General features: G+C 46.1%; 1 protein-coding gene across 1 annotated transcript; it reads left to right on the top strand.

The window, feature by feature from the left end:
* The first annotated feature begins 566 nt into the window (after positions 1 to 566).
* Positions 567 to 24,297, top strand: LOC103755887 (ATP-binding cassette sub-family A member 10-like). Its single transcript, XM_018073344.3, has 39 exons — positions 567 to 1,058; positions 3,198 to 3,307; positions 3,692 to 3,902; positions 4,239 to 4,397; positions 4,649 to 4,749; positions 4,972 to 5,198; positions 5,528 to 5,666; positions 6,017 to 6,202; positions 7,215 to 7,362; positions 7,842 to 8,013; positions 8,673 to 8,731; positions 9,156 to 9,266; positions 9,359 to 9,534; positions 9,871 to 9,990; positions 10,314 to 10,452; positions 10,576 to 10,666; positions 10,939 to 11,078; positions 11,665 to 11,784; positions 11,928 to 12,123; positions 13,113 to 13,279; positions 14,031 to 14,158; positions 14,533 to 14,670; positions 15,151 to 15,264; positions 15,689 to 15,856; positions 16,211 to 16,321; positions 16,967 to 17,089; positions 18,045 to 18,104; positions 18,557 to 18,648; positions 19,087 to 19,207; positions 19,537 to 19,654; positions 20,085 to 20,176; positions 20,528 to 20,703; positions 21,295 to 21,370; positions 21,632 to 21,726; positions 22,189 to 22,308; positions 22,520 to 22,660; positions 22,920 to 22,999; positions 23,082 to 23,137; positions 23,722 to 24,297. The coding sequence occupies exons 2-39, from the start codon at positions 3,206 to 3,208 to the stop codon at positions 23,818 to 23,820; spliced, it is 4,872 nt and encodes a 1,623-aa protein (XP_017928833.3). The 5' UTR covers positions 567 to 1,058; positions 3,198 to 3,205; the 3' UTR covers positions 23,821 to 24,297.
* The last annotated feature ends 491 nt before the right edge of the window (positions 24,298 to 24,788 follow it).

Here is a 24,788-nt window from a genome sequence, read left to right as displayed (position 1 = left end):
CTCCAAACATCAGGGCTCTGTCAAGGAGCTGGGCAGGGAAGTGTCTCTGCTTGAGGTTCACCGACTGGGAACTGGCATAGCCACCTGAGGGTTGGGGTTTTTTTCTCTTTGAAAGAAGTGGAGAAGGTTTGGACAAGCAGGAGATGTGCTGGGGACAGGTTTTAACCTCATTCTATGCCCTGACTTACTGCACCTCTGCACTTTGCCTCGCTCTGAAACATCGGAGTGTTATTTAAATCTCAGGGGTTGTTTTTTTTCCATCAGGCAGAGCAGAGGGAAGCAAATCCAGCTCCTCCACATCTCCAAGCCCAGCCTCTGTCCCAGCTGGTCATGCTCCCTCCCACCACGGGTCCCTCAGCCGTGCTGCTGCCGGGGATGCTGCAGTGGCACAGCCCGGGGATGGAATCAAACCCACCCCCTTCAGAAGCTCAGAGTTAGCCAAGGGAAGTTTGTTTCAGTGTTTACAACATGTTTTTTAATCGAAAGAGCTGTTGCTATCCAGGAGGCAGCGCTTCACTGCTCCTCCTGCGCCGGGGCTGGAGGCACAGGAGCAGTTTTCCAACACAACCTTTGCCATTTGGAGAGGAGGGAGAGCCACCGTTTGCCCCCCTGCCTGTGCCATGATATCGTTGACTTCAGCCTCTCTTGCTGCACTGGGAAACACAATGGAGTTTGCCAGAGGAAGGTTTTTTTGTGTGGTTTGTTGTTGGGCTTGTTTGTCTTCCCTTGGCCAAGACTCAAGAATTTCCCGAGCAACTTTTCAGAGAATCCGCTCCAGGGACTCAACAGCAAAGTGCTCTGTTTGCTTTTTATAACACAAATAAAGCTGAAACTCTGCCAAGGAGGAAGAGGGAAGGAAGCCAGGGAAAAGAGAAGTGATGGTGTGAGGAATGCCTTTTACAGAAGTGCCTGAGTGAGGAAAGGATTGTGTGGACAAAGGAGCACTGAGAGCCACCAGGACAGCCGACCAGTTCATCCCAGGGAGCCTCAGCATCCCCACTTCCACAGGCATACAGTGAAGGACAAGCTCTGGATCCCTTCCAAACCTTCCCCTTAAGGTAAGGCTTAAGCATTCTTCCTAAAGCAAATAAAAAAAAGTTATTTTAACGGTATGAAAACATCCAGTAAATCATAACCCCGTTAATAATACTGGGAGAGGATGTGTAGGTGGGGCACTGGGTATCTTTCTAACAGGCTGAGTTAAGCTTGTGATTAAGTTTAGGGGCTGTTTAAAGGCAATAGACTCTTTTTAGCCTTACTTTGAGATGAAATAACACACAAACAGAGCTCAGTGTACAGCAGAGGTTTATTTCCAGTGTTTCTGGGCATTAAGAGGATGCTGTAGGTTCAGCTCAGCTAAGTACTTTAATCCAGCACATACAAGGAGCAGATTTCTTTCCCTACATGCAGTGTAAGCTAAAGGCTGAATTTTAAAAGCCCTGTCCATCTTACACTCTTAAAAATTCCCCCTGAAATACTGCAGGAGCAGAGAAATCAGTCCTACCTCATTTCCCCAAACTCTGCAGCAGTGGGGTCAGTCAGCACTGAGGGGTGACCAGGAGGGGAGACACATGGGATATCCATGATGGGAACCTGGCGTGCCAGTTCTCCCTCCCACCCAGGGTCTCCTGGGTGTGTCAGCTTGTCGAGGTTACTCCATGTGACAGAAGGAAGGACAAACTGGAAACCTGCTTTAGCTGTGACACAAACCCCTTGCCAGGGTGGAAATGCACAGGGGTGACACACGACATCCTGCACCTCCCTTCTGCTGGGCGACAGGGTGACCACGGATTTGCAAGTTTTACTTTGGTTTCCCCAGGGAAGTCTGGTCGTTACTACACAGGCTAAATTCCAATTTTTATGCACTTGGATTTAGTGAGATCGTCTGTAAAAAAAAAAAAAAAAAGCCAAAAAACTGTTTAGAAATGCTGGCAAAGGAGCAGATTCCTGCCCCTGAGCTCTGTCCGTGCCCTGTCCTGCCGTGCCAGTGCAAGTGTTTGCAGTGTGTGCCCTGGGAAGGACATTTGTTGCAGCTGCTTTTCCAGCATTTCCCTGCCTGCTGTGTCATTACTCGGGGATGTGCCTCTCCCAGCAGTTGAATGTAAATATTTGGGAGAAGATGATAAACTCCATCTTGCCTGTCAGCACTGTGAGGCATCATCCCCCAAGGGAACAGGAAAACACAAATCTTCCTTCAGTGTGACAGGAAGGCTTGAAAGGATTAGATCTCTAAACTGCTCTGGTATTTCTACCTGAGAATCACTTATAGAAGACAAGGATCTTGTTTGAAAGCAGATTTTAGCTACAGATGTGACAGCAGAGCAGTTTGGCTGTGTGAGTGGAGCCGTTTTGCACAGGGGTACTTAATCCTTTCGCTCATTAAAGGCACTAATAAGTATTTTACTCACGGTTAATATGCCCATATCTCAGCTGCAAAGCAGTCTGACAGCCAGCTTTGTGCCTTCTTATTGCATTTTACACCACCAACATTAATCCAGGCAAAAATCCCTTTTTTTTTTTTTTTTTAATCAGGTCTTTTTAAGGACGCTCCCGTGTCTTTTGGAGCAGCACACCAGTGCATGCTCACAACTACCTATTTTTCTCTCATTTTTCATTAATATCCCAGCACTGACATCCCTCCCAACGCACTTCCAAGAATTTGTTCTCTCGTGGCTCCGAGTTGCCTTCGACTGGCGCCGTGTTCCAAATGATCTCAGCTCACACCACAGCCAGGAGTTGCTCAACCCCTCTTGGTGTTGAGCCTGTAGCACATTAAAATGACATGCAAGAGGATTTTAGTGGCTTTAATTCACTGTGGTGTTGTCATTCCTTAGATACGAAGCCCACCCAAGCCAATTAGGTCATGTAGTATGATATTCCCTTTTTTTTTATTTCTTAAATAACTCCTCCCAACCTCACCATGCCACAGCATGGAAGCCTGGAATTCTGGTTATAAATCAGTGTTTGCTGCTGAGCTGGGAGGGCTGGAGTGTGTGGAGGGTGATGAGGTCTCTTGGACCCTGTGCTGCGGGGGTGGCTTGTGCTCAGCACACAACATCTGAGATGCTTCAGCTCTCATTTTTGCTGTAAAAAGGGAAAGAAAGTGTCACTGGGCACATCTGCAAGGACTGTGCAAATAAAAGCAATCTCTGCTGCTTTAGCAAGTAATTTTTTTTTCAAAAAGAACTTGTCTGTAGGTTCAGAGATGAAGACACTGCAGAGAAATATGAGTGTATTCCAGCAAACGAAAATTCTCTTGTGGAAAAACGTCCTTCTCAAGTGGAGGATGAAGATGCAGAGCTTTCAGGTAAGAAAAAACTAAAAATGACAATAAAAAAAGAGCAGCTAAGCACTGAGAGTGGCCAATCCCTGCCTGCCCCTGAACACCAATTTCTTTAGGTAAAACTAGAAGTTAAAGTACTTTTGTAAGGCACGACTGGTAGTGAACACTTTGAGACTTTACTATTTTAACTGATGGTTTTTATGCCTGGTTTGTGACATGTGAGAGCTCAGATGGGCTCTTTGGAGTCATTTCCTGAGGTGATGGGCACAATGCAGAGAGTCTGGACATCTCAGAAACTGGAGTGACCGAGTTCCTCTGCTTATATTTTAATCCCACAAAGAATCTGCTCTTACCCTGCTGTATCTAATATGTTATTTATTTCTCCCCCCTGCTCTGCCCCGTGCCCAGGAGTGGATGCTGTCCCTGCTCTTCCTGCCCATGCTGTTCATCGTGTCCCATTTCATGGGGCACATGCAGTACCCTGAGGTGCCCTTCAGCCACCTCGGGCACTTGGATGATCCTGCCTATAACACCACCGGGGTCACCGTGGCTTTCACACCCAGCACTGCCACCACCAGGCAGATCATGAATAAAGTGGCCTCCAGCTCCGTCATGAGGGGTAGGTTTTGCTTTTGAAATGTTGAGTTTTGTCATTATTTAGCCTCAAAATATTTCTCCTCTAGTATTTACATTACTGGTGACACCAGTGTGTTCCTCTGAACTGTAAAGCTCTGCCTTACCTGATATTCCCTAATTCTTTTAAGGCATCTTGGTTCATTCTTTTCAGTTGCACTGCTTAACTGGTAAAGCATAAAGTATTTTAAGGTAAATATCTCAATGAGAACTGGAAAAAGAGGCGTTGAAATGCTGAAAAAACAGAATATACCCCCAATGCCCGTGGACACATTTCCAGACTTACAGAAACTCATTGCAACATTTTACTTACACACCACAGGTATAAAACTGGAGGCACTGGACAATGAGAATGCCCTGGAAAAAGCCTGGATTTCAAATAATGAAATTATAGGGGTTGTATTTAAGGACAACTTCTCCTATCACCTCAGGTTCCCTACTGCAAATGTGATTCTTCCCAACGAAATCTTTGGACACATAGGTAATACAAAAGGAAAATTCTTGGGCTGACCATTGCCTGGCGTGGACAGGCATCATTTTGTCAGAATAATCCATATTTGTTCAGTGATTTAATAAACTGTGGGGGTTTCTTTGTTTGTTTTTTTTTTTGTCTGTGTGTCACTGCCCATTGGAAGAGTTTCCCATAGTGCAAATGTATTCTTTCCATCCCCTTCTGCAGTGAAAATCAACTCCCTTTCTCTGCTCTTACCTGTGATGCCCTTAACCTTGCAGACAGCTGTTACAATTTCTCATGGACTCACTGTGACAGCCCAAAGTACTGGTACAAAGGCTTCCTGTCCCTGCAGTCCAGCATTGATGCTGCCATCATAGAGGTAAATCCAACTTGGGAACTGATGTAGGCATCCTTTTATTTTAAACTTGACACAGGGAAGGCAAACTGTACCGTGGGAACAGCAAGGGGTGGGTTTGTCGGCAAATAAAACTGCCTTAAAAAGTTGATCTAGGGAGGATGAATCAGAAGGTTCCTTATACAAATACATCCCACTGTAGAAAAATAAATGAAATACTGACACGTTGACCTTGAATTCCTTTAGGTGGTAGCAAATCATTCCGTTTGGGAAGAAATGAACTCAATTGCTGGAGTCCGGATGAAGTCCCGGAGCACCATCGTCTCGATCACACTCGACTACGGGTATTTCATGATCACCATCGTGATGTGCTTCTTTCCCTTCATGTATTTCTTATCAATGAACGTCACAAGAGAAAAGAAGAAGCTCAAGGTACTGATGAAGACGATGGGGCTGCAGGATATTGCGTTTTGGTGAGTTCTTTTCCAACTAAAGTGCGTCTGCCAAAAATCGGTATGTTCCAGGGCACTCGTGCAGTCAGGTAATAAGTTAAATGGGTTCATAAGTTTTCTCCAGCACTCTAAGGACAAACCAGAGGGTTGAGCATGGCAGTGGTGTACCCGTCTCCCGTGGGTATTTCCTCCTAAGGTGGATCATGCTCTGTGTTCTGCCTTGGGATGTAAAGGAGTTGACCGTGGGAAATAACCAATATTTAAATTTAAAACGGTTCTTATGTGGCAGATGAAGTTATAACAACACTTCTTAATTAACCATAAGCGTAATGGCCCCTTTCCATCCCCAGGCTCTCCTGGAGTTTGCTGTATTCCCTCTATGTGTTGATCTTCTCCTGCCTGCTGACAGCTCTCGTGCTGAGGGATCCATTCTACATCAGCAGCTTCCCTGCAGTCTTGCTGCTGTTTTTCCTCTATGGCCTGGCATGTGTAAGTCAGGCTTTAAAGCCAGATTTTCTCACCACATGATTTATCACCTTGCTGATATGCTGAAGTATTACTCCAGAGCTCTTTGCACAGTGCTTTGCACGGCCTTGCTGACTGAAGGCAGCTGAGTGGCTCCTGTGACTCAGCAGCAGCGATTTGATTTGCAGCCTGAAGGTCGGACAGGCAGTAGGTTGGCCACAAAAAGCCTGATTTGAAAGTCAGATCAACCCACTAAGAAAGACTTTATTGTGTTATACTAACTCACCAGAGACCTGCCTGCCTGGCAAACGGACGCGCTGCTGTTAAAGGTTTTTATTTCCTTCAGTGATTGAAGGAAACCTCTGTTCTTACAGATCCACCTGGTTTTCCTCCTCTGCTCCCTCTTAAGGACCTCCAAACTTGTCAGCTCCGTGGGGTTCCTCATCACCTTTATCTTTGGATGCCTGAGCCTGGCGGTGCTGGTAGAAAACGTTCCTGAACCTCTGAAGTGGTTTCTGGGTCTCTGCTGTCCTTTCGCGTTTAACGCGGGCGTTGCCAAGGTAAGGGCCCCACCTCTGCAGCTGAACCTTCCCCTGCTGGCAGAGAAAGGCACGGGAGGGCACATCCTCCTTTCAGAAGTCCAGCTGTAAAATCCCCAGGTATTTTTTCACTCAGATCCACGTCCTGTTTTGAAACCTCCCTGCGACCTGAGCTGCTGTCGGGCAGCAAAGAGGGGCTCCAATGCCCCCCCCATCCCATCCCACCGTTTGAAAAGCAGATGAATGCAAAGGCAACACGGCCCTGGTCACAAAAAAATCTGCTGTTGTGCACTTCTGTCACTTCCACATGACCCCGAGGAGCCCATCCCTGCACACAACAGCCCCATTATCCTCGGGGCCGGGTCCAGGGGGGCAGGAGTCGACTCGGGGACATCAGGGACATCATCTCTTGGCTGCCCCATCATTCCCCTCTCTCTGCTGCAACTCTTCCTGGCAGCAGAGACTGTGCAAATACAACTGGAGATCCCTGCTGCTGTCCTTCCTCCATCCCCACTTTGTGCAGCTCCCCAGATTTCCATCAGTCATATCTCCACAGCTCTGAGTGATGTTTTCTAGCTTCAGCAATCTAATATTTGATTTCCTGGTATATATATTTAAAAAAGTCTGCCTGGGAGAGGAGATTTATGGACCAGCAGAAAAAGAGACTGAATTTGCTGCTAATTTACCATATGGTTAAATCAACCACTATGTAAAATTACACCATTTTCATCGTGCCTCTGTCACATCGAGGGTGCCAAAATCATGTTTCTTGAATGATCTCCTCTAAAACTCTGTTATTTATTTCTGTTTCTAGATTATTCTGGAAAAAATCTGGATTAAAGCTTTAAGATCTCTGCACAGAGCAAATTTACCCCCTTAAATGTATTCCCCTCTAGAAAGTAAGAACAATTGGTCAATACTGCAGATGATTTCCAGGTTAACAAAGACAATTGGACCCATTGTTCGATGGCATGTGCATCATTTTCCAGCCTGAAAAATTTTTCTTCTTTGTCCTTTTTTTTTTTTTCCTCAGATTTTCTATTTGGAAAAATATGGAATGGGTTTCTCTTTTTCCAACCTTATGGAGGAAGCATACTTTTTATTTTCAACTTACATTATGCTGGTCTTTGACTCAATCTTGTACATGCTGTTGGCTCTGTATTTCGACAAAGTTCTGCCAGGTAGCTCTGATTTATGCTTGTGATCCTACTACCTTCTTTTATATTTTATATTGGTGTGGATTGCATGGGATATATCAAGGAAATGATGGGCTGCTCTGAGTCAATCAAAATAGGGTTTGGTTTTTGACTGTTCTACCCCTGGCACATGCAAAACTCACAGAATCAAAGACAACACAGCATTTAGTTGTTTTTCTTTCTAATAATGCTGCTGTTGAAGTGATTATGAGATTACAGTGTAATAATGTGTGGGGCAATATTTTAATTCATTACATGAAGTATTGAATTCATTAAATAAACCCCTGAAGCCAAACTTCTTGTCTCCTCTACCTCTGCTCCAAACCTGTTTTTTTTAACTGGACAAAGTACCAGTTTTGAGGCAGCCAAGCACTTACTAGTTTAGTTTAGTTAAATGTTTAGCCTTGGATGGTGCCTTGGTTGTGGCTCTGGTTAATGACAGGTCATCTTTGCTTTCCTGGCAGGCAAATATGGCATTCCAGACCCTCCTCTCTTCTGCCTGAAACCCTCCTTCTGGATGAGGAGCAGGAGAGGCTCCACCAGGGACATTCCCAGACCCACAGCCAACCCTGAGGAGCTCCTTGGTGATGATGTAGAGCCAGTGCCTCCCCAATTCCAGGGGAAGGAGGCCATCAGGTTAGGGAAGAAGTAACTGCTATCCATGCTTATTGAATTGGGTACTTGGGTTTAATGCTCCACAGATCCCAGAGCCTTCCATCTGCTGGGGTTTGACTTATCCAGGCAGCTCTCATGTTTGTGAGGCTCTTGTAAAAACACTTGGTTTCACAGGCAAAAAGTTAGAGACAAAATGCAGATGAGATAATTAGGTAATTCAGACCCATCACTAATGGTGAAATTTAGATAAATTCATAAAAAATAACAGGGTGGGTTTTGTTTTTGGTTTTGGGGGTTTTTTGGTGGGTTTTTTTGTTGTTTGTTTGTTTGGGGTTTTTGTTGTTGTTTGGGTTTTTTGGGGTTTTTTTTGCTATGGACTTTAAATGTTCTTTAGGGACAAAAAGGAGAATGTAGAGAGCAATCCATTGGAAATCTGATGCAATGGGTTTAGCCTTGTCTTTGCAAGGGTTGGTGCTCCATTATTGGTGCCAGACAGTGACATTCACACTTGAGCACAGGGGATGTCAAACCTGTGAATCTCAGGGTTGTTTCCCAGTACCTCTTGTTATTTTTTATGCCATTTCTGTAATTTTAACTGAAGGCCTACAGAAATGTAAAGGGGCACCAGGGAAATGCATTTACAGAAATCCCAAAATAATGACCTCCTTACTTTTCTTTAGACTCCACAATATTAAAAAAGCATATAAAAAGAAGGACAAGAAGACAGAAGCTTTAAGAGGTATGAGAGCTGTGATATTGATTCCTGTTAAAGATGAGGGAAAAAAACCACTTGTGCACAAGCATTTCAGTCAGTCAATGAAATAAAACACTTGCATTACTTGAAAATTTAGGCCAAATATTAATTGATGTGATTTATAAATATTTTTCTCAGTTTTTACTGAATCTTCCATTTTTAATAAAACTAAAAGGAAGAAAGATTTTTTTTTTTTATTGTTGTATTTCTGTCTTTTCTGCTAAATTCAGAGCAACTTCTCAAACCTTTAGTTAAAGGTTTGCAGAGCTTTTCCCTACACTGCTTAATGCTCTTTTAGCTAATTATTGTCTCTTACTTCTTGTGCTTCTTGACTTCTCTTGACTTTGACAATAAGTGGAGGCAAGTCAAACCTCATTTCTCCCCCAGCTTGATGTTGTTTCCATTCTAGGTTTGTCTTTGAATATTTATGAGGGGCAGATCACTGCCTTACTTGGCCACAGTGGGGCTGGAAAAACAACCCTGTTAAATGTGCTCAGTGGGCTCACCTTCCCCTCAGAAGGTAAGATGGAAAATGGGGGGACGGGGTGGCTCTGATTCAAAAGCTGTAAACACCAGCTCATCCCACCTCTTCATGTTTATTCCTGCAAACAGGCTCTGCCACCATATACAACTACAAACTCTCCGAAATAGGAGACAGGAAGGAGATCAGAGAGATGATTGGCATCTGCCCCCAGTTCAACACACAGTTTGAGGTCTTGACAGTGAAGGAAAACTTGAGAACTTTTGCAGAAATCAAGGGTATCAAGTCCAAGGAGGTGGAGAGAGAGGTGAGTGTGTGCTCCCCTGAAAAGCATCACTGTGCAGCAGCACGGGGCTGTTGGAGACCCCACAATTCCAAAAAGGCTCCTTTTGCACTGGGAAGCTCAAAGGATCCACTTGGATGCTGCGTCTTCTGAAAATTGAAGCTCAAAGCCTCATCCAACCTGAACATGGACACTTCCAGGGATGAGGCAGCCACAGCTTCTCTGGGCAACCTGTGCCAGGGCCTCCCCACCCTCACAGGGAAGAATTTCTCCCTGATATCTAATTTAAATCTAAGTCTACCCTAATAAAGGATGGAAGGACAACTGCTGCTGAGAATGGACATCCTTGTGCTGTTCTAGGTGCAAAACATTTTGGAACTGCTGGATATCAGTAACATTCAAGACACTCAAGCTGAGAAACTGAGTGGTGGGCAGAAAAGGAAGTTATCCATTGGAATAGCCATGCTTGGAAACCCCCAGGTAAAGCAGCAGGCACAGCTCTGTAATACAGGGAATATTCAGGTCCAACATAACTAAAACCTTGTCCATGTATTTGGCTACAAGTTATTGAAATTAATAAATTTAATGATTTAATTTTTTTAAATTCACAACCCACCTTGCTAGTGCAGTTTGGAAGCTGACAGAGAGTTCCCTGACCTCCCACAGCTCCCAGGACAGCTGCCCTTGCATAAGAGGTGACCCGGGTCTCTTGCTTTCGGGACCTGAGGCTTCCAGAACACCAAACCCAAGGGACGTGCAACTGCTCCAGGGATGGGGAATGCCTGGTTTCATCCCCCCTGCAGGTCTTGTTCCTGGATGAGCCAACAGCTGGGTTGGATCCTCTCTCCAGGCACCAGGTGTGGAGCCTCCTGAGGGAGCACCGGGCGGGACGGGTGATCCTGTTCAGCACCCAGTTCATGGACGAGGCCGATATCCTGGCAGGTGGGCAGGGGCTCAGCCTGGGGCACCTCTGCAGAACAGCCCTGGAGCAGAAAGTCAGTGGCCAAAAAAGTTTGGGGCGACTGCTCTGCACTATAAACCCCTTTTGGCTTTTCCTTCCTTCAGACCGCAAGGCTTTTATCTCGCACGGGCGGCTGAAGTGTGTCGGTTCCTCGCTGTTCCTGAAGAAAAAGTGGGGGATTTGTTATCATTTAAGGTACCTACTTCAGCTCCATGACCTGATATGTGGGGGACACCAGAATGAGTGTAAATGGTTGAGCAGGTGTCATCAAAACCAGCAAATTCACAGAATTAATAGTCAGTTAAATTAACTGAAACAGCGCTTTACCCCAGAGTAAGGAATGAATGAAGTATTCTGGAGTTTTTTTAATGCATCCTAGGAAATAATATGGTGGCTGTTGTTTGCTTGGGTGGGTTTTGGGGGTTTTCATTCCAAAACTAAGCATCTGTGTTTTTTCAATCCAACAGGATCCACGTCAGTGAGTCCTGTGACTTGGAGAATGTGACATCCCAGGTTAAGAGGTACATCCCCAATGCCACGTTCTCAGGACACAGTCAGTATGAGCTGAGATATAAACTGCCACTGGAAAACGTGAATAAATTCCCAGGTAATGTATGCTAAAATAACTGAGAATTCCCCACAGAGAAAAAAATAATCACAACTGTGGGGAAAGTGAAATGAAAAGGGAGATTTTTCTACAGGGGTCACATCAGGACTTCAAAACTGTTGCATTTTGGCTTTTCTGCACAATTTTATCATCCGGGTGTTTAAGATCCAACTGTGCAACAAAAGATTTTTCTACTGCTTGTAATGACAAACCCAGCAGGCTAAACTGTGTCACTGAGAGTTCGTTTTTCTTTCTGTTAAATGAAAAGACAGCGATTAGGGAGAACCCCACAGAACCAGCCCCGCTCTGTGCCTGCAGTGGCACCAGGCAGACCCTCACCCACCCTGTCCACCACGTTCTGAGCATCCCACAGCCCAGCTCCTCAGGGGATGCACAGCCTGAATGCTGGTGTTAAGCAGAAAAACATCTCCAGTGGGCTGTGGATCTGGCAGTTTTGTGTTCCTCCAGACCTTCATTGCTCTGTTGTTTTCTCCCTCATGGGAGATGCTCCAGGTTGACTAAGCTGAACCAAAGTGGTCTGGAGACACTCCAGTGCTCATGCACTTGTTTTATCTCTGTCCTGCAGATCTGTTCAGTGGCCTTGACAGCTGCTCTGAGCAGGGAATTATCAATTATGGAGTCAGCATGACGACCCTGGAGGATGTCTTCCTGAAACTGGAGGAAGAAGACACGGCGGACCAAGAAGGTACAATCGTGGCTGTGAATACACAACCCACAGCCAAAGAGATCAGCTCCTCTGAGATAACCCCTGGACAGGCCTCAGTTTTCACAAATGACAGCCCAGAAGGTGTTCTTAGCCGTAAATGTGCTCGTGGGGACTCTCTGCAGATGAGCACGTCCCCGGGGACGAGTGGGCAGAGGCAGGACCGCGAGGCTCCAACGAGGCCAAGCCAGGCTCCCTCTTGCTCTCGGATGCTGGGAAGGTGACAGTGGATGGCCTGGCTCTCTGGAGGCAGCAGGTCTCTGCCATGGCATGGGTGCACTTCTTAAAGCTCAAGAGTTCGGTGAAAAACCTGCGGTCAATGTAAGTACCAAAGTGAGTCTGCCTTGGAGACCTGGAGCTGGACACGGCCACACTTGGGGGGGCAATTTCCACGCCCCTGTTTTGATGGAGTTTGGCTTAATTGGTATCAGGTCTTTTGGGCATGGACGATCTGGGTAATCTACACTCAGAGGAGAGGAAAGCTTCTTCCTTTCCAGCACCAGGAACACAAAATCTCCCTTTTGTGTATTTCATTTCTGTATGAATAATTTATGTAAGAGAAATCCATTTTCTTTCTGAAGAAAAGAATCATTTAGAAACACTTATATTTCAGACGGAGGAGGGGGTTTTAAAATAAGCCAATGTGTACAGAGAGTACCTTCAGACTTCCTTTGCAATTTTTTTTCAATTTCTATAGTGTTGCCAGTGACTAAACTCATTTGACCCCATTGGTGTTCAAGCTGTCATTTCCTGGTGGAGCACAAGAAACAAAAGGAAGATGCTCATTTATTAAAAACTTGTATCTAAAGGAAGTCTGAAAGGCATTTCATAGCCCTAAAAAGTTGGGCACTCCAGATCTGAGGTCCTCTCCCTGTTAAATTTTGCATGTCTTTGTGAATGGTCAAGGTTTGAGACTTCTGGAAATAAAATTCTCCTCTCTGGTGACCAGTGACAGGACCCAAGGGAACGGCTGGAGCTGTGGCAGGGGAGGGTTGGGATGGATCTCAGGAAAAGGTTCTTCCCCCAGAGGGTGGTTGGGCACTGACCAGGCTCCCCAGGGCAGTGGGCACAGCACCAAGGCTGCCAGAGCTCCAGGAGGGTTTGGACAATGGTGGGATTGTTGGGGTGTCCTGGGCAGGGCCAGGAGTTGGATTCCACAGTTATTGTGGGTCCCTTCCAACTCTGGATAGTCTGTTATGATTTTTACCAGAAGGAGTTTTGGGCAACCTGAACATCACCTACCATTTCCAATATGCAAATGCATTTTACGCCTGGTTTCAGAGTGTTTATTCATCTCTTTCTTAATGTAGTTTGCTGCTCTATGTGGTTTTTCTGCTTCCTCTGGTTTTGCAACTGTCCCTGGTCGCTGCCTGGCAGAGTGTGAGTGTCTGGGAGCTCTCGTCTGCACGGTACTTCCTGCCCCTGGGGAAGAAATCCTACCTGGAGACGACCACCCTCCTGGTCCACAACAACACAGGTGAGCCTTTCCTCATCCCTCCCTGTTCTGGGGCTTCTTCTTATTCCAGAGAAAAATACCTGACAGAGCAGCTGGCTGTAGGATGTCAGGGATCTAAGGAGGGCTGAAGGTTTCCATGGCAGAGGAGCATGGGAATTGTCTTTGAAGGGTTGTGAAGGAAACCCACTTTGGCTTCAGCAGCTGGTGAGGTCCTGATGCGAGATGAGAAAAGGTTCATCAGAGCAGATGAGGTTAGATGGGACACAGTTGTTTCCCTACCTTTAATCCAGACCTGTATCCAAGAAATAGACACCCAGGCAATTTCTGCATTTTCAGAGTGTGGGACTCTCAAACCAGGCACCACATTCCAGAAAGGGCTCATTGATGCTGAGTCAAATTAATGGGCTACTTGCAGTTTTACCTTCAACATTCCCACAAGTGGATGCTATTTTATGTTACTTGGCCGGAGTGGGACACTGTTACCTTCATCAGACAGTCACAAAGGAGAATACATTTTGCAGCACCTCAGAAGAGGCAGGGGAAAAAAATGACAGTGCAAAAATTCAGTCAGTGAGACAGAAATCCATTAACTTCACAAAAGTTAATGTGCAATGATCCACCACACATGTGCTGGCTGATGTCCACAGTTACTAGAACTTCCCCTGGTTTTATTTGGTGGTCATGGATTTGAAAATAAAATCAAAAGTCAAACCATCAAAGGCTCTTTCGTTTTTCAGTATTATGATTCCTCTGCTTTTGGCCTTCACACCAGGCACAGGCATTGACAGCTTCATCCACGTGCTCCAGAGCCAAGATCTTACAGTGGAAATAACCAGCGAGGAAAATATCACAGAGGAACTAAAACACAACGGGGCTATAGAGGTGTCTCGTGAAGGTCAGGTGAGGATTTGTCTTCTCTCCCTCCAGTTTCTTCCCAACAACTGAATAATTAAGCAAGATGCCTCCATCAGCTCTCCCTGTGGGATGGCCCTGTTGACTAAGGCTCACAGGTACAAAGATTAGAAAGTGTTTTAAGTAGTAAACTACATGCTAGAGGAGACCTCATCTCCCTCACTCTCCACTTCAAAATTTGCATTTTTTTAGCACAGACTTCCAGCACCTCAGAATTTGGTGTTTAGCAAACAAGGCACAAACAAAATTATTCCGGGCCTGGATTCTCCCCTTTTCCACTACTTTCGTGTGCTCCTCTTCCACTGCTTCCCTGCAGATGAGAAGAGCCAAGAGTTTTCATCTTGTTTCCTTGCCCTTTGAAGAGCTACAGGTTCACCGTGCTGTGCCACTTGGAGGCTGTGAACTGCTTCCCTGTGCTCGTGAACGTCATCAGCAACGCCCTGCTGAGGACCCTCAACTCCACCGGGCACATCCGGGTCTGGAGCCACCCCTTTTTCTCTGTAAGTGATGCCAGAAGGGGTCAGAGAACAGTTTAAGACCTCAGTAAACCCTCAGATTTTAGTGGGGAGCTGGGCAGGGCTGTCTGTGCCTGCAAACACATGGTCCTCACTGGTGACTGTTCGACACCAGGAAAACTGACTGATTTTTCCCTTGTGGGTCTCGAGGGCTGCTGATCAGAGAGGGTGGCTGGGAGGGCTTCTCCAGGACGTTCCTTATCCTCTACATCACATTTTTCAGGCTGTGGCTCATCCCAAGTCTGGGATGGAGGAGTAGGACCTGCACCACCCATCTCTCCTCACCAGGGGCAAGCACTTTGTAGAGCTATGGTTTGGGAAAACCTTCCTCCTCCTGCCACTATTTGGTTTCAAATCCCACTTTTTGTTCACAGTGCCCTGTAACCCATGAGAAATGCAGTAAGATGAATGGTTGCATTACGTTGCAGACCATTTTCTCCAAATGCTTTGTTCTTCTGTTTTCAGATCTACAATCCACGATACTGGGACTACTTTATTTCCTTTTACCTCATTTATATGCTGTTGTTATTCCCCGGGTTTCCTCCTCACTTTGCAATGGGCTACATGCAGGACTACAAGGTAAATTCCTTGAAAAGGAGCATATTTGGGGTGGGGGCTACAACTGCATTGCCACAAGGATGTTTGAATATGGAAGCAGAGCATCGTTTAGGCTGGAATAGAATCATAGAATCATTCAGGTTGGAGCAGAAGCACAGAATCATTTAGGTTGGAATAGAAGCACAGAATCATTTGGGTTGGAGTAGAATCATAGAATCATTTAGGTTGACTCCAGGGTCATTGATGGGCAGCTTGAAGTGTTTTGATCTGTATTGCCACGAGCAGCTTCGCAGCCACCACAAAATGTGAAAAGACAAAAAGAGGTCGAATTTTATTAGATTTTTTTTTTTTTTATTACCTTTTCATTTCCTGGAGCCACTCCCATGGGTGCAGTTGGCCAACCAGGCACTGACAGCAGACTCCCCTTTGCATTGTGCCTTCCCAGGTGGGAGCTCGTGCCCAGCTGAGGATCTCGGGGCTCTTCCCCTCGGCCTACTGGTGTGGCCAGGCACTGGTGGACATCCCACTGTGCTGGATCCTGCTCTTCTCCATGTTTGGGCTCCAGTTTGCAATGAGCACCAGGACTACTGGGACCATCAGCATCTTCTTACTGGTACATCTCATTCTGGTGATTGCTGGTTCCCTGGGGAGGGACTGAGGGAACATTTGGAGGCAATATGAGTGGGGGCAACTGAGACACCGTGGGGTCAGATGGTGCTGGAACACCTCTGAGTCCACTTACTGACCTTCTCCTTGTTTCACCTCTTATCATTTGGGTTTCTCCAGCTGGAAATAAAAGGCAATAAATCTTACCTTGATGTACTCCTTTACACCTCGCAGTAAAATTGGGGTAATTACTAAACGACCTTAATATATGATCATTTACACTGAGCCCCATGGCTGTGTGTGGGTTTCTGATGGTTTAGATCACCCCATTTTCTCCAGTGAAAGCCTTTCTTTTCTGCAGGTCGTAGGGACGTTGGGTTATGGAATTTCTATTGTTCTCTTAATCTACTTGATCTCCTTCACCTCTCGCAAAGGATGGAACTGTGACCTTTGGTCTTTTATCCTGATAGTGGTAAGCACATGGTTGGATAATGGACTGCAGGCTTTACAGAAGGGTATTTTGAGATCTTAAGGATGAACTAGATGTCAAAACACCAAGTGTACACGTGGAACATAAATATGGGCATGTGTTTTGTAGCAGCCAATTCTGCATTAAACTTGTGCTGCTGTGTTCTGTTCCCACAATTCTGCTGTGACATGGGGAAATACTTGGGTCCATCTTGAGCTAGATCCTGGTGCAGGAATGGAGGCAAAAAAAAGGGTATTTATCACTCTGCTAAACACCTCCCATCCAAGAGATGTAAGGAGTTGAGATAGGAACCATTAGGTTAGACTCAGATCACCCGAGCCTGGAAGGAGATGGATTATTTGGCATGAATTGGAATGGGAATGAACAGAATGGGATCCCACACTTCATTCTTCTGCCTGAAGCAGCCCTGTGTCTAGGAAGAAGTCTCCCTAGCTGGCCCAAACCAGCAGCCTACTCCAGGCAGAGACAGCTGAGGACCTTCTGAACCATCACTGTTTCTCATCTTCATATATTTAATCCATTTTTATAAATTCCACAGGGAATTGCAAAGCTAGACCCACACAATTTTAAAGACCAGTGAGCGTAACCCTTCCCACCAGCTAAGTTATCCTCCTGTTTTGTTTTCAGGTGTGCTTTATCTCTTTTGTAATCAGCAGAATCATGGATTTTACAACGGACTCTCGGAACTCCCTCTACATTATGTCTCTCTTGATTCCCGTGTACCCCCCGATGGGTTTTGTGGTCCATCAGGTAAGTGGTGCTGCTGGGCAAGGAGAGGCATAGAGCACAACTCTGGGTCCTTGGGAGCCAGGTCTGGGGGGCCTCATTCCAAGTGGGATTTCCCAAATGGACAGAGTCCATCATTAAATGACCTTTTCGGTTCAGGTCTCGTTTTTCCAGCTGTTCATTAAGGGCTGGGTGGTCCTTCTCAGGCTGCTGAACTGTGGCTGTGGGTTGGGTGAGCACTCTTAATTCTTTCCATGCAGAGTCACAGAATCACAGAACAGAAACATGGACTGGTTTGGGTTGGCAGGGACCTTAAAGCTCATTGTGTTCCACCCCCTGCCATGGGCAGGGACACCTTCCACTAGCCCAGGTTGCTCCAAGCCCCCTCCAACCTGGCCTTGGACACTTCCAGGGATCCAGGGGCACCCACAAAGTCAAGCAACTTGGCTTGAAAATTCACAGGAGGAAATCTGAAGTCACACATCTGACTTTGTATGGAAACAGAGTGAGAATTACAAATACTCACCAGGTGCTTTACTCTGTGTCAGCTGAGGGTGGTAGTGGAAAGTCAGCTGAGAATTCAACAAAACCCTCCAGCTCTGTGCAAGACTGCTTATAAATGATGAATGACTTAGGGGTGAAGTCCAAGTAGAAGAGACTCCTCCACTGTCCTGCCCCACTCACCTCCACCTCTTCTCCTCTGGGACCCAAAGGAGAGGAGACCAGATGTTTTCCTGGGATAGGACATCACCCCTGGAAGGAGAGCCTGGTACACGTACTGGAGGCTGGGACATTTTCTGGTGTAGGACTGGGGTGCCCAAAGCCAAACTTCTGTATTTGTTCATCTGTATGGTGAATGTTTGGGGTTAATCAGAAGTTTTTGTACATTTTTAAAAGCATTTTTTCAATGTTATTGGATTACCCAGAATGATACTAAAGAATTATGGCTTTCATTGTGTACTTTTTTTTATTCTTACAGCTTTTTAAGGACTACTTTGACACGACTTCTGGCAATGATGCACTAGTCTCTGTCTTTGCAGTAAGAAAACATTGAACATTACTTTTTTATAGGAATGTGGGTCTCCTAACCAGCCTCCCTAAGTTATGAGGAAGCAGGAAAAACCTTGAGCACACAGGAGGAGGATCTGGGTGGGTCTGGCTGACAGATCACCCCCTGTGCTAAAATAACCTCATACTTTTGAAATGGGAAAGGGAGAAGGGAATAAACCCAGATCACTTACTGCTGCCCTGTTATTCTATGGTTTGGGGGGGGCTTTTTCCTGCCCTGAGTATCTTCTGCAGTGTTGATAAGTGATAATAGAGTTCACAGCCTTCAGGGTTACCCTGAGTTTAGATGGCAATGGACTTCATTTTCACATCCTGTGTTTTCCCCCACGTATTTTGTAACACTGCCACCACCTCAGTGCCAGCTGCAGTAGTAGGGAAGGCAAGTCTGTTAATGTGGCAACCTCTTTTTTTTTTTTTTTTCAGCCCTATGTCCATTCTGTGGCTTTTATTTTTCTCCTTCGCTATTTGGAGTTAAAATATGGAAAAGCAGTTCTGAGAGAGGACCCAGTATTTAGGTTTGTATAAACACACACTCCCCACAGGCACACGTGAGATCTAAACTCCCACCACACTGCTTTTCCTTGAAGACATCATTGCTCTTGTGTCCTTATTTTTAAATAGAGTTTTTTAAAATACTGATGATTTTTTAATGACTAAAATAGCCCCTTAAATACCACAGTGCTGTGATAACATAAAACAGCTCTCAAGCTTGTAAGTACTTCCACACGATGTTGTCTGTGCCCTGGGAGGTACCAGCTTGGTTCTTTGTACAACATAGAAAGATTATAAATATTTTAATAATAAGAAGAATGATGATAATAGTAATAATTAATAATTTAAAAGTACAAGGAACATTGAGTCAGAGTGACATTCTCTCTTAGTCTCTCCAAAACACACTGGCAGAGAAAAAGGGTAAAGAACAAAATCCTAAGACAAATACGATGGGTTTTCAGGATCTCCCCAAGAAGAGAAAGCAGCCACCAGCACCCCAAGGAGCTGGAAGAGGAAGATGAAGATGTTAAAGCTGAAAGAGAAGCAGTGAAAAATGCCATAGCAGCTCCGAGCCAGGAGGAGGTACAACTGACTGTTGTCCTTCTTGTTTTGTTTTATTTTATACCACAAACCACCAACTATCAATTAGAGCAGGTCAGTGCTCTGGCTGTGTTGTTCTCACTGGGAAAATAAAACTCCCAAAAGTACAGTGTGGGTTCCATCAGGGTAGAGGAGAAAACTGTTTAGGGGAAAATGGACAATAAAGAGTCCTGTGGCACCTCATATTCCTGGTGAACTATAAAACGAAGATCTTTAGAAGATTTTCTGCCTTTTTAATGGAAAAATACTACTGAAGGATTAATGATATCCAAGATAATAAACTGATCTTGCTTCTTCCTCTTCTCCTGCAGAAATCAGTCATTATAGTCAGCAATCTGTGCAAGGAATATAAAATAAAGAAAGCTGGTTCTGTTTTTAAGAAGAAGAAGAAAGCAGCCACCAGGAATGTTTCCTTCCGTGTTAAAAAAGGTGAGAACTGGGACTGTTCTCCCAGACCTGTTTTAATCATACCCAGAGAGTTAATTCTCTGCAGCTTCTCAGTTATCTGAGCAAGGACATAAAGGTCAAATGTATTTGCTCAGTCATTAAGGCAGGTTTGGTCTGTGTTAATGAACCATGTCATGGGGGTCCATCCTATTAGTTACCTTTGACTACCCATTATCTAAAATAACGTAGATCCTGGAGAGAGAGTCCCCTTTAGCAGTGGCTTCTGGGATCAAAGCTCAGGCTCGCAGCATCAGCTAGAGCTGGAATGCTGTGGGCTCTCAGAGCATGTATTGCATAAAATAAACCAGTTTATTTTATATGATCTTTGATATTTATATTTTTTCTCTTGGGGGACTGTGATATATTTTCTGGATGGAGGGTATTCTTAAGAAATTAAATGTACTTGTTCCAGGAGAAGTATTAGGACTTCTGGGGCCCAACGGAGCTGGTAAAAGCACAGCTATCAAAATGATTACTGGAGAGACAACCCCGACTGCTGGGCAGGTAGGAGACATCTGGAGAAAAGGGATGGATCCGTGATAAAAGAGCAAAACTTGCACCTAAGCTAAGCTATAATTTTTGTCAAACTGATAAAGGTTTTAACTTAATTCACTGTGCCACCAAATTAGATAATGCGCTAATAAAAAATACTGAGCTACTTGTAATTTTGACAAGCAGCTGCACCTACCCCAGTTGGCCATGTTTGTACTTAAGAACCGTGCAAATGAGGGTTGTGAAATCACTCCTTGGGGTCTCCTCCCCCGAACCCCAGCGAAGCCCAGCGCTCCGAACACACCCCTGAGCCTGGGCAGGGCTGTGCGAGGGGAAAACCACCACACCGCCCCGGTTGTGCAGGTGCTGATGAAGAGGGGAGATGGAGGAGCAGCCCCCCAGGACCACGGGCCCGCCTTCCTGGGCTACTGCCCCCAGGAGAACCCGCTCTGGCCGGACCTCACCGTGCACGAGCACCTGCGGGTGTACGCGGCCGTGAAGGGGCTGCGCAAGGGGGACACGGCGGCCGCCGTCACCAGGTACCGAGGGAGCCCCCCCAACCTCTTACCCACTAAAGGGGAGGGCACCAAAAGGTCAAAATCCACCCTGAGCCACAGCAAACCTCGAGAGAAACTCAGGAAATGCGGCGGCAAAAGTGGTTTTCGTGCCGAAAGCCGCGGTTGGGTGGGTTAAGGAAACTTCCAGTTTTGCCAAGGGTGTTCAGAGGGGATGTTTTTCTTTTCAATTTAAATGTCCTTTTAGGGGTGTTATCTTTTACGTGTGTTGTCTTCAGGCAGAGTTCTAAAATCTTTAACGTTACAGTTTGGCACAACAAGAAAGGGTTTTAAGCACTGCCTGCTCAGCTGACTCTGGCAAGGTGGAATGGATTTATAATGCTCTTGACGCTAATGATGGGTTTAGAAAAGAACTTGTGGCTTATTCAGTACACTTTGCTTCAAATATTCACTTACATTTTAATAACAAAATAAATGTTTAATGAAAACAAGCAGGAGTCAAGAGCAAGGGGAAGAAAGCTCCTTTTCCTTGTCATTTTGGGAATCCTTGATGAGCTATTGATTTGAAATAACAAAAATGTTCTTTTTTTTTTCACTTGTTCCCTTTCCCCACAGAATAGTGAATGCTCTGCAGCTTCAAGACTACTTAAAAAAAAAAGCCAGAAAATTATCTACTGGGATAACCAGAAAGGTGTGGGTTTGGTTTACCTGTAATGGGAACTGCAATGCTCACAGCACAAATTAAAAACCTCCTTCATGAGTGGAGGGACCTACCTGTGCTCTGAGCCTGGGAGAGCATCACATTGCTTTCCCCGTGGTGGGGTGATGGGAATAAGCCTTTTCCAAAACGACTTTTCCTATAAATCAGAACCTTAATTCCCAAAAAACAGGCAAATTTTGTAGAGTGCCAAGGGCTGTCAAAGCTTTGACTGAACCCCTTTCCCTGCCCTAGCTGTGTGTGGCCATGTGTATGCTGGGCAACCCCTCCGTCCTGCTCCTGGATGAGCCCTCCACGGGCATGGACCCCAATGGGCAGCGCCGTGTCTGGTGAGTAGGAACTTTACCCCAGTGGTAAAGGGGTGGGAAACCAAAAAGCAGATGCCTAACTTTAGGTAAGGAGTGTTTTACCCCCTCCACAGTTGGTGCTGCTCAGCACGTGCCAGTGGTTTTATTGAAAACTCCCATGTTCTTGGTTCTCTCTGGATCAACCACGGGCAAGGAGAGAGAAGAACCATTTTACCTTCATCCTTTTTTACAGATTTAGGACAGTCATACGTGGGATTTGGAAGAATTCCTAATGACACTCGAGTCAAAAGTATTTTTTGTCATTATTTCAAAGTACTACCCTGTGCTCATCAGTCTAAACTCGCTGTATGTGAAGATTATACACTTGCTTTAGGGGAGAGGCATTTGGAGGGACAAAGGCATAGGGGAAAGTGTCTGATATTTCTAGGGAGCGTTAGACTTTAATTTTTTATCTTTTTTTTTTCTTTCCCCTCTGATCCTCAGGAAGACAATCCGTGATGCCCTGAAAACCAAGGAGTCGGGAGCCATCCTGACCACGCACTACATGGAGGAGGCAGAGGCCGTGTGTGACCGTGTGGCCATCCTGGTGTCTGGGCAGCTGAGGTGGGTGACAGCACAGCCAGCACGTGGCTGAGCTGGGAAACCATCCGTGTTCCTCCCCTGGCCTCACCTGCCCCACCCCATCACCGTGGGCTTTATGAAGTGCTCCCAGTGGTTTCCCCAAATGCACCATTTGGGAAGGAGCAGGCAGTGGGGTTGCAATGGTTTCACACCAACTTCTCTTCTGGTTCCTCCCTCCTTCCTTCCCCTGCAGGTGCATTGGCTCCATTCAGTACCTGAAGAACAAATTTGGCAAAGGGTACCTGCTGGAAATCAAGGTCAAGGATCCAGAGCACACAGATCTTCTCCACGCTGAGATTTTGAAGATTTTCCCAAGTGCAGCCCGCCAGGAGAGGTAACTAAAAAATTTGGGATGATTAGTGGTTTCAACACTGCCTCATCCCTGAAAATATGCCCAGTGTGATGGCCAGACACAGGATGCCAGGTGGAGAAGGATGAACAGCTCAGAGTCCCAGTATGGAGACCTGATCTGATAAAGTCCCCACATCCAACCCTGCTGTGATCCTGGCAGCAAAACATCCAAACATCCATAAAGTTTTGATCCCAGAACCTTATTACAAAGCAAGAATCACCTCTCCTTCTGTTTCTTGAAGGTTCCCCTCTTTGCTTGTCTACAAGGTCCCAATGGAAGATGCACTACCCCTGTCTCAGTCTTTCTCCAAGCTGGAGGAAGGTAAGAGCAAAACAAGGCGACTTGTTGAAAGGGTGGAAAACACAGACTGCTGATTTTTTACTCTCTTCCCATTTCTCCACAGCCAAACGAAGCTGCAACCTCGAGGAGTACAGCTTCTCCTTGAATACTTTGACTCAGGCAGGTGATTTCAGGGCTAGTTGTGCTGCAAAGGCCTGAGAAGGAAAAAAGGCTGCAGTGAAACCTGGGCTGGTGCAGTGGCAGCTCCACCAAAAAGCTGCCAGAGGGTGCTGGGTGGGGGGTCCTCAGCTGGGAGAGTGGTGATCAGTGGTCTGGGATTTTTACTGCAGGGATTTTCCGTGGTGGGAAAAAGTGTGGGTGAAGTCTCAGTCTCCACTCACCTGAGATGGGCACACATCACCCCCAAGGCATGGATGCCCCTGGTAGGTGCCCATGCCCAACCTCTCCAGTTTCTTTGGAAGCAGCAGGTTATTGCTGCTTGTACAGGGCTGGTGGCAAAGATGAGGAATGTTTATGTCAATTAATTGGTGAGTAAAACCTACTGTATGGATCTACCTATGGGCAGGTGGTTCCTCTCAGCAGGTTATCCCAGGGAACACGTTGAGTGTCGGCTGCCGTGTACCTGCTCCCCACATAAAGCTGCTTCTCACACCTCTCACAGGGGTTGCAGAGCTGTAAAGGAGCATCACAGCATCTTGTGAAAGCCAGGAAAATCATCTGAGCTTTTATCTTGCCCTTTTCAGGTGTTTTTGGAACTCTCCCGAGAGCAGGAAAAGGATAATTTTGATCTGGCTTTGGACGGGACTTTCGAGTGGAAACAGCTTCAGCAGGAGGAGTGTTGAAGGCCCAGGATGCTCATTTATGCATTACTCAGTATTAACCAAATGCACATATTTACTGCCACTATCAGTGTATCACAGAGAGGGGGAACAGGCTCTGCCTTTCCAGTGACCAGCAGCTGAGGGCTCCTCTCCACAGCAGAAGACATTCCACCTGGACTCTGCAGGTGTCTAAGCCCTATCCCAAGCTGCACTTCCAAAGGGTGGTTGATTAAATAGTGCCTGACTGGTGAGAGCTCTTGTCAAGCAGAGCAGGGTGCAGCCCAGGGACTGAAGGTTTGCAGAAAGGAGGGTCATAACCCGTCTCTGGGGATGGAGTCTCTCTGGATCTGGGGGCATCAGGGAACCCCGACACGCTGCTGACCTTCTGGGCTCCTCCCCCACCAGTGCCTGGGACTATCTGCCTATGACATGTCCAAATACATCTTATTGAAATTTGCACTCTATTTTTATACCCTTCCAATAAATGTCTCTATAGAAACTGCAGTTACATCCTCATCTGTCATCATTGCTGGGGACCATCAGGAGCAGCTCAAACTCCTCCCCCTGGGGTGGAGGTGCTGCAGAGGGCTCGAGGTGATGGCCAGGTAGATTTAGTCCATCATGTTGAACTATCTCTGGCTCCCTGGCTTGGCAAGTGCTCCTCCTGCCCCCTCTCCATGCTTGGGCAAGTGACTGTCAGTCCTTCCCCTGGAAACCACCCTGGGCTTTTCAGCCTGGAGAAGATTCCAGGGATATCTCAGAACCCCTTCCAGTAGCTAAAGGGTCTACAACAGATCCAGAGAGGGATTTTTTTACAGGGGCATGTAGTGATAGGACAAGGGGGAACGACTTCACACTGACAGGGGGCAGGGTTAGATCAGATATTAGGAATCACCTTTTTACAATGAGGGTGGTGAGACCCTGGCAATAGGTTGTCCAGAGAAGCTGTGGCTGCCCCATCCCTGGGAACGTTCAAGGCCACGTTGGAC

The sequence above is a fragment of the Manacus vitellinus genome, unplaced genomic scaffold (assembly GCF_001715985.3).
Source record: "Manacus vitellinus isolate BGI_N305 unplaced genomic scaffold, ASM171598v3 scaffold_24_pilon, whole genome shotgun sequence".
NCBI classification, from domain to species: domain Eukaryota; kingdom Metazoa; phylum Chordata; class Aves; order Passeriformes; family Pipridae; genus Manacus; species Manacus vitellinus.
Note: the sequence above shows the minus strand (reverse complement) of the source record. Positions and strands in the feature narration are given on the sequence as shown.